The following is a 9,835-nucleotide window of genomic DNA, read 5'->3' as shown; positions in this document are numbered from 1 at the left end:
TCTATACAATTTTTATCAAATATTTCATTCACAAACAAGCTTCATCTTGAAACACTTGTATCAATGAGTACATGATGCAATTGTAGACATACTAGATGACATACAAATGTTCATCCAAAAAAGCCCTGAAACAATTGGACTCATTAACAAGCCAACACAACATGACATGTCAAAGAAAACATATTTGTTGCAAATACGTGATTATTCTTGTCTTCACTTTACAAAGTACACAAAACAGGAATGTACAACAAGTATTTATAATTTTACAAAGAAAGAAAACTATACAAACCAATCTACCAAATCTTTGCCTATCCTAGGCTTATGGATTCTCTTTTTTCTCTTGCTCTTCTTTGAAGGTTGCCTTAGAAACTATACCAGTTTCCTCTTTCCCACATGTCACTTTCCTTTCAATGGATTTCATGACCTATTTTTCCTTCTTGGGATGAAGTTTTGGATGACTATTACAACACCTTTCATTCCCATGTCGATTCATGTTACAATGGGTACAAAAATAGTTTCGCTTGCCCATCGAAAATGAAGTCTTCAAAGTTGAGGGAGGTTTTCATGCTTTATTCCAAGAATTAGGTCCATTCTCTTGACCATAACTTTGTGTTGGTCATAATTAGCCACACAAAGATCATCTATATCACAAAATGTGCAAGGATACATGTCCCATAAATAATCATAATCACAAACATTTTTAAAATTCCCATGACACCTATACCTATCCCTTGGGCTGTGACTTTGACGATGAGGAATGGACTTTGCATGTCCTTTGAAACATTCATCTCTTGGGAGACAAATTTCCATTATCACTACCATCTTGGTGTGACATATCATCGCTTGCTGATTTTTTTTCCTCGAAAAGTTTAGAGAATTCTCCAAACTCTCCATGACCATAACCCAATCCTTCATATCGTGGTCGCTCCTTCGCCTCAATAAGATTAGTTATACCTTTACCATTGATATGAAGGCCTCATCCTTAATAACCCATCCAAGTTAAGAACTTCATAGAAATTCCTTTAGTATGCTTTTCAAAGGCTGCAAAAGATGTGTTATCAACATAAATTGAAGGAGTAGAACTAGAGATGTTGATTACCTCCTTAGATTTTCCACCCATATTTCTTGTTTCAGATGTTGATGATGAAGTTGAAGATGACTCAAGCCACCCAATTTTACCAACAGGAACATAAGGAGAATATTTTATATGTTGACAAAATTCACAAGAAGCATTCTCCACATAGGGTCCATATCCTATGATTGGACCATTCCCACAAATTGGCTTGATCTTGGAGGAATTATTTGTTGCTTCTAGATTGGAACTCTCACGAACTTGTTCTCTCACAGATGTTGTAGCTGAAGGCACATTTTCCTCTTCTCCTCCTCGACAACTTTAAACAATCCCCTCAACTCAACATTCTCCATTCAAGGAGACACATGAATCTCCTCTAACTATTGGAGTCTTTCCCGCTTCAGTGTCTTGCCCATACTTGCAACTTGGTCAGAACCTGCTATGATATGAAAATGACCTGAAACTGGAGCAGAACTTCTCCTCTCAAAAACTTACCATCCTCTGATGCTTTGCAAGTAATAAAATGGGTCTTAATGTAAACAAGTGTTATAATCTCTTCAAGGATGATGAGTTAGTTTTCATATGAACTTTAAACAAGAAACACATTCACTTGTAGCTCAAAATAGAAAACATGAAGAGAGGAAAGAAAACATATGATGATGGAGTTCACCCCTCCTGGGCCACATCTACGAGCCTGCTAACACAGCTAGACCACTCCATTTATTTCAGTGGTAAAAGTGTACATGCAAATTGTTGACAACAGAGTGGCTTGTTTCCCCTACAAGGAAACATTCTCCTATAAAGAATTATCACTCAAAAAGTATGACCACCTACAAATAGTCGTGAAAATGTCAACATGAAAAAGACTCATACATCAAGTCCCTATACTCTTCCTGAAAACCACGCATAAAATGTACAACAATTCCACTTTGAAGTATTGAAAGGAACTTCTCTAAAAAAAAACATAATGAGAAAAGACAAAGAAGAGTTGCACCATAGAAGTCACAACTATTGCAGATAAAATAAGAGGCCTGGAAAACCCCTACAGGGTTTTCTCCATGGTCAAAATTTCTTCAAAATTGCTTCAAACCTCTAATTGTCTCTTTCACTAAAAGAATCAAACCTACAAAAATTCCTTCCAAAAGTGCTCCAATCAGAAAACTGAGGCTGCAATTGGATTCATAATGTCCAAAAACCCCTATCTAGGATCGTCTTGGGCTCAAGAATACCAAAAAAACATCAAGTTATGGCTCTCCCAAGTTTGTTCTACTATTTGTCCCTCAATTTGACAAAACCTGCTAACTGTTCGACATTTTCGCTCTTTTAACAGTTTGGGAGGTGACAATTTTGCAAATGGTGCATTTTTTTCGCTTCATTAATTTTCCCAATAACCCTCTAGGCACAGAATTAGGGCCACATGGGCGCACATACAAACAAGGTCTGGGCCAATAGTCTGCCCCCACCGGAATTGGCTCCTTCCTCGTCAGAACAAGGTAATGTGGTAGGTGATTTTGCCAACTGCCCACCCTTGTCGAGCTAGTTCCCTTCTCTTTGTCGTTGGTTATTCTAAGACCACATGACTGGGGCCTCAACTTAACTTATGCCCCTGTTAAACTCAGCTCCATGCCAGTCCCGTGGCGCCCATAGCACTAGGGGCTGGGACTAAATCCCAGCCCCCACTCTAGGAGCACCATCCTTTTATGTGCACGGTCATGTGAAATGGGTCTAACCAGGGGCTAGGGCTGGGCCCCACCCCTCTTGTTGCTTCTCTTTGGATGTGATCCAGTTAGTGATGTTATGACTAGGGGCCAGGGCGCACCCCCAATGCGCAAAATACACCACTTCAAATAAAACCAGTCACCCTTATGGGTAAAAAATCAAACTAATAGCGCGATGTGGAAGCCAGCGACTATGTCCTACAGGTCATGGGTGTTGTAGCATTTTCTATCTCCTATCACAAAAGTGCTTCAGAAGATATAGAAGCCTCCTAGAGATAATCTCTGGGTTGATAGGAGACCAATGCCTAGGGCATACGAGAGGAGTCCTTTTGAAGATTGTCTAAGGGCTTTCTATTGCACTCCATATGTCATGTAGTTTGAAAATAGATAATTCAGGGGCTTGGTTCAATAGTCCTTCATCAAGGTAAACTGAAGAAAACACGTAGATCTAAATATGGCTAATCACAAATAGAAATGTCTTGGTTCTGGTGGCCAACACACAACAATAGGCAGCTTAGCATTGTTGTTGTAGTATAGATGAACAAGAGGAAGGAAAGGAGGAGAATTGGTGTAGAGTGTTGGACATAACACTGAATCCTAAGCAACAATATCCAACAGAAATGTGGAAGAGTGAGGAGGTGAAAATGTAGAAAAATTGGAGCACAAATTAAGGTCTCAAGCTCTATGACTCATGAATATATTTTCCACCAATTAGCATAAGTAAATTTATGTTTACATACATGTATGGTAGGCTATCAAATAACACAAGTAAATCTCTAATTAACACAGGTAATGTTACTACTTAGAAACAAACATACAACCATAAATGAGAGTGAAAGAAGGGGCTTCATTACACGATTTCAGAAGAGGAAATACATACATGAAGTGATATACAGAGGGGAAAACATACTATGTATTTCTTTGATCAGAATCAACAAAGCAGTTTCATTAATCCTTCAAGATGGATTTCAAATCATCAGTCAATTACATTTAGCAATTGTATCACTCAAGTCCCTCATGAACAAGCAAATTGAACCAAATTGGAACCACATAATTCTGACCTCTTGGGTGCATAATTATGGAACCCTTTTTTATGAGAAATGTTTCGGCGTAAATCACATGATATTTCATTTGTCGACGTATTTCGAACTAACCATTGTGGTTCATCGTCAGGACAAGTTGAAGAATCAGATCTAGGTTGCATGTTAAATAGTCAGAGCAGAACATCCAATGGCTATATTTGACCAAGAAACGGCTAAATTGAACAGGTAGGCTAGACCAGCTAACGGCTATATTTGACTAGGAAATGGCTAGTTGGACTAGACCAAGGGATAGGAGAGCATAACTATATTTAATTAAAAATTAAAATTAAATATAAAACTAAATAAAAATAAGTTAAAGTTACATGTTTAAATAATTATTAAATCAATAGTAAATTAGTTATACTATTATTAAATTAAAAGGGGTTTAAATTTAAATATACATAAAATGTATTAACTATTTCATATTTATTTTATATATATATATAGTGAGTTAGTTTTATATTTAATTACAGAGGTTAATAAAAATTAAAATCCTATTTGTTAGATCGATTTTATTAATAAACCTATTAAGATAAATTAATTTAAGTCCTATATAATAAGAATAATTCTTTTATATTTTAAATTTATTTATTTGTTTATTTATTTATTTTAAATATAAATTAATAAGTCAAAAAACATATTATCATTTTAATTTAAGCCTAAATGTAGATTGAATTTCAATATCAAAATAACTATTCTTCTTTTTCATAATTAAATTAAAATTTTGTATATAACTAATTGCTTAAAATAAATTTAAATAGAAATTGCTATTTAAATATCTAATACTATATAAACTAACCCACCAAAGAGGATCAAAGAACTATGGCAAAAGCGAGTAGGTTAAAGGATAACAAGGGGAAACTAACTAATAAGAAAACTAGAACAAGCTATAAAAAGAGGGAGGGGAGGACTAGGAAGCAAGGGCTGGGACCCAACAACTACTGATCTTCCAGCTGTCCTCTCTATTGAGATTGCTCGGCCTTTTCTCAATCTCAAGGGCTTTTCTAAATTTTCGGTGATGGAACTGCGAAACTCTAGCAATAACATTGGCCTCCTTGAGGAGGCCAATGTTATTGCTAGAGTTTCGAGGAGGTCAATGTTATTGTTAGAGTTTTGCAGCTCTATCACTGAAAATTTAGGGAAGCCCTTGAGATTGAAAAAAGGTCGAGCAATCTCAATAGAGAGGATGGCTGGAAGATCAGTAGTTGTTGGGTCCCAGCCCTCGCTTCCTAGTCGTGTTCTTCCCTTCCTCCCCTCCCTCTTTTTATAGCTTGTTCTAGTTTTCTTATTAGTTAGTTTCCCCTTGTTATCCTTTAACCTACTCGCTTTTGCCATAGTTCTTTGATACTCTTTGGTGGGTTAGTTTATATAGTATTAGATATTTAAATAGAAATTTTTATTTAAATTTATTTTAAGCAATTAGTTATATACAAAATTTTAACTTCATTATAAAAAAGAAGAATATTTATTTTGATATTGTCAAAATTCAATCTACATTTGGGCTTAAATTAAAATGATAATATGTTTTTTGACTTATTAATTTATATTTAAAAAAAACAAATAAATAAATAAACAAATAAATAAATTTAAAATATAAAAGAATTATTCTTATTATATAGGACTTAAATTAATTTATCTTAATAGCTTTATTAATAAAATCGATCTAACAAATAAGATTTTAATTTTTATTGATATTTGAATCGGGGACTGTGAGGTCAAGGAGGGAAAGGGATGGAGCGCGTTCGTGAAGGTCTAGGCTAACCCTAGGGTTTTTTTTCTGAGCATTGCAGATTTCCGTCACGGCTCCGGTAACGCGCACTGTACACCCTGACTACTGCGGTCTACACCCGTCGCTTTCTGATAATGACCTGTGGAAGGATATGGATGATAATATGGAGACGGAAGCGGTAGACTATTCTGAGGAGCCCTACCCGGATCGAGTCATTTTTGATAACCCTAGTTTCACTCCCGCCCCATCGATTGATACATCTTCGCTGTTGGCTACCCCGGAACCGCCTCATCGCTCTCCCGTCGTATCCTTGCCGCGGCACAGTCCTGTCCCCCCCCTCATCAGGTCTCATTCTATCGAATCTCCGAGTTTCGAGGTTCCTCCACTCTCTCCAGGCACCCTTCACATTCTATCCTCTCACACCCCTCCCTCGCCCTCCTTTGACCCGCTTTCATCATTCTTCACTGTTCCTTCTGTCAATCCTCCGATTACTGCAGCAGCTCATACCTCCTGCACGGGAGCCCGTCCATCTGGGTGTTTCGAGACTCTAGCAGTCAAGGTTAGGCTAGCTAAACACTTTCCCCAGGAAGGCGTACCAAACCCCCTGGTGGACCACCCGTCAGCTCCTCGTACCAGTAAAAGGAAGTCGAAGTGCATCAAGGCTACCTCAAAGGATATCAACATCAGGTTCGGTGAGACCTCGGCAATTGGCGAATTTGCAATCATGGTAGGGACTGTGTTGGTGGGGCATGTCCGAGGTCGTGCATATTCGGCCAACAGGCTGACTCAATGGGTAAAGGAGATTTGGGGAGGGTTTCTTATTGATCTGCCAGAAGTCCATGTTCTGCCAAGAGGTTGGTTCTCCCTACATTTCTCAAAGGAAAGTTACACGGACCTGGTACTAGCCAGGTACTGGCATATCAAGATGGCCCTGGTCCTTCTCAAGCGGTGGAGCCCTTTATTTGATCCAGAATGTGAACAAATTGGTGCAGGACCGATTTGGGTGTGCTTGTCGGGTCTACCGTTACAGTTCTGGGGCGAAGAAGTTTTCATCAGGATTGGTAATGCCCTGGGTACATATCTAGATCATGATCGTACCTTTGTGGAGTCAAGAAGCAGGACCCTCGCGCGTATATTGGTTCACTTGGATACCCGCGAGGGACTGGAGGAAAAGATAACCCTTCAGTGGGGGAGATACATCAGAGTCCAGATTCTAGACTACGAGGGGGTCCCGTTCCGATGCGGGCGATGTCACAAGGTCGGACATCTTTTCAAAGACTGCCCCCTTAACCAGAAAGCAGAAGACTCCCCGAAGATCACTCCTGCACCCTCCAGGGCAAACTCATCGGTCAGCTCGCGCCCCATACCTACTGGTCCGACTCCGGTGGCAACCTCTCCATCGGTTGATCCTGGACTTAGGCACTCTTCGCCGCTGCTGACCAGGGCTCGCTCTGCTGCTGAAGCCGCTATAGCTTCGGGTACTCCTCTGAACCCTCCTCTCTCATCTTTTGATCATATTTTTACTGATGTAGGTGCCTCTGTCCAGACATCTATGGCTCATTGTATCATGTCATCCCTCCTCTCATTGCCTCTACTAGCCCCTCATTGCTCTCTCCCTCTTCATCTTCTACCCCTCGGCCATCCTCCGAGGTCTCTCCTCCACATCAATACTTCCTTCGATCCAGAACCCACTCCAAAGATTTGCCGGTCCGCCAGTCTGGTCTTGGTATCACTTTACCCGGTGCTATCCCCCTGTCATCCAGAGGCAGGAAGTCCGATCTCTCCAAGGCTATTAAGAAAGCAGGGGCGGAGGTCATCTCTGGTCATCAATCCACTATTGATGGGGTCCTTAGAGCAGGATATACCCCGCGTAGTGTTCCTCCATGAAGTGTTTATCCTTTAATTGCAGGGGTTTGGCTAGTGCCTCCAAGAAACTAGCCATGAAGCGACTCATTGAGATTGAGCCTATTGACATCATCCTGCTACAAGAAACTCTTTGCTCGGCCGACCAAATCTCCCATACCTTTCAATCCTTGACCCCGAGCTGGTCCTATGTAGCCCTAGATGCTGCTGGCAGATCTGGGGGTCTGGCCATTGGATTTAACCCTCGTACCATTAGGGTTGAAGCATCCTGGGGGGGGTCGGGATATTTGGGACTTGACATTTTCTCAGCAGACCTGGGCATGAATCTCAGGATTGTGAATATATATGCCCCCTGTATTCAAAGGGAACTATTTTGGCAGCGCATATTACATCTCTCCCTCCTGGATTCTGAGCAGACAATTATTGAAGGAGACCTCAATTTTTCATTGGGATTTAGAGAATCATGGGGATCTGCGGCACAAATTGACTCTATCACCGATTATATGACTAATCTGTTAGAACAGACAAACTTTGTGGATATCCCCATGCTTAAACTTCTTCCCACCTGGAGGAACAGGAGGGTGGGCAATGCAGCATTGGCCCGCAGACTTGACAGATTTATCATGAAAGATTCGCTCCTTCAACAGTTGCATCATTACAAGCAATGGGTGGGCACGGGAGGCATTTCAGATTACTCGCCTATATATCTAGAAATTCAGGGGCCTTTTAAGAAACCGAAAGCCCCTTTCAAATTCAATCACGTCTGGCTGAGAGACCCTTCATACATTAAGATGGTCTCTGATTACTGGACCACTCATCCCATTAATGGAGCAGAGTCCCTTGCAAAAGGGTTCTGCAAAAATCTCTTTGAGATCAAGCACCTCACCATTAATTGGGCCAGGGAAAAGCATGCTCGGGAAACTTCACAACTCACCCATATTGAATTTGAGTTGAGCTCATTACTCGATGAACGAAGCCTGGGATTCATTTCAGCAGAGGACAAGGCCCGATTGATAGAATTGGAAAATCAGAAGGCAATTATTCTAAAGGAGCGCGAGGAATCCCAGAGATTGAGGAGCAGAGCTATTTGGTTAAAAGCAGGGGACGATAACTCGAAGTTTTTTCACAGCTATTCCAAGGGCCGAAAGGTGTCCAATACCATTTGGAAGCTCCCTACACTTGAGGGAGACACGGCTGACACTTTTAACAAGCTTGCCCACCTTGGCATCACACATTTCAGAAACCTCTATAAAAGTCCTCGTGAAGCAAATCTTCCTGATATCATCAATGTAGTGGGACATTTTCCGAGATTTGTTAATGGGGATGATGCAGAAGAGCTAACTGCTCCGGTTACTTCTGGGGAGCTCGAAGGTACTTTAAAATGGTTCAAAAAAGATAAGAGTCCAGGCCCAGATGGCTGGACCATTGAATTCTATCTGGCTTTTTATGAAATCCTGGGGCAGGATCTTCTGAATGTAGTGGAGGAGAGCAGAACATCGGGGTCCATTTATCACGCCATCAATTCGACCTTCATCGCCCTCATACCAAAATCTGTCTCCCCATCTTCTTTTGACGATTATAGGCCTATCTCCTTGTGCAACTACCTTTTTAAGATTATTTCCAAGATCATTGCTAATCGTCTCAGGCCGATTCTCTCCAGACATATTGCCCCACAACAATTTACATTCCTAGAATCCAGATAGATACATGAAGCCATAGGTTCGGCACAAGAAGCCACCCATTCTATTTGGTCCAAGCATCTCAAAAGCATCATTCTCAACATTGACCTGTCCAAAGCTTTCGACCGAGTCAGTTGGCTCTATATCAAGATGCTTCTTATCCACCTGGGATTCCCCCACATCTACATCACTTGGATTATGGCCTGTATTACATCTCCTTCCTTCAGTGTCCTCATCAATGGCTCGACCTCTCATTTTTTCCTCTCTGAGAGGGGGCTTAGGCAGGGCTGCCCTCTATCACCACTACTCTTCTTGATTGTCATGGAAGGTCTCAGCCGTCGCATTGCCTCTGCCAAAAGGAATGGCGATATCTGCGGTCTCCGGATCTCGGATCATTGCTCCCTCACTCATCTCCTGTATGTGGACGATGTGCTCATTCTGTTGGATGGCAGCATTCGGGACTCCAGAACATTTTCCAAGATTCTTCTTCTCTTCTCTTCTGCTACAGGTATGCTCGCAAATCACTCCAAATCCACTATCTTCACCCGCACATCCGTTCATGAATCCAAATTTTCTCATCAGGCATTTCTCTACAGCATTCACCCCTTGGATAGGGGCCTCAAATATCTAGGTTTCTGGCTAAAACCTACTTGCCAAAGAATTGCTGATTGGGTCTGGCTTGTCTCAAAGCT

The 9,835-nt window shown here is 41.0% G+C and overlaps 1 protein-coding gene across 1 annotated transcript; it reads left to right on the top strand.

The window, feature by feature from the left end:
* The first annotated feature begins 7,541 nt into the window (after positions 1-7,541).
* On the top strand, positions 7,542-9,037 carry LOC149147781 (uncharacterized). The gene is made up of 2 exons (XM_089441948.1): positions 7,542-8,835; positions 8,928-9,037. Exons 1-2 carry the CDS (start codon positions 7,542-7,544, stop codon positions 9,035-9,037), a joined length of 1,404 nt encoding a protein of 467 aa, XP_089298074.1.
* The last annotated feature ends 798 nt before the right edge of the window (positions 9,038-9,835 follow it).

Source organism: Pinus tabuliformis, chromosome 9 (assembly GCF_031772625.1).
Source record: "Pinus tabuliformis cultivar Carrire ecotype Pingquan chromosome 9, CPIR1, whole genome shotgun sequence".
Taxonomy (NCBI): domain Eukaryota; kingdom Viridiplantae; phylum Streptophyta; class Pinopsida; order Pinales; family Pinaceae; genus Pinus; species Pinus tabuliformis.
The sequence above is the reverse complement of the archived record's forward strand: the minus strand, read 5'-3'. Positions and strand labels throughout refer to the sequence as shown.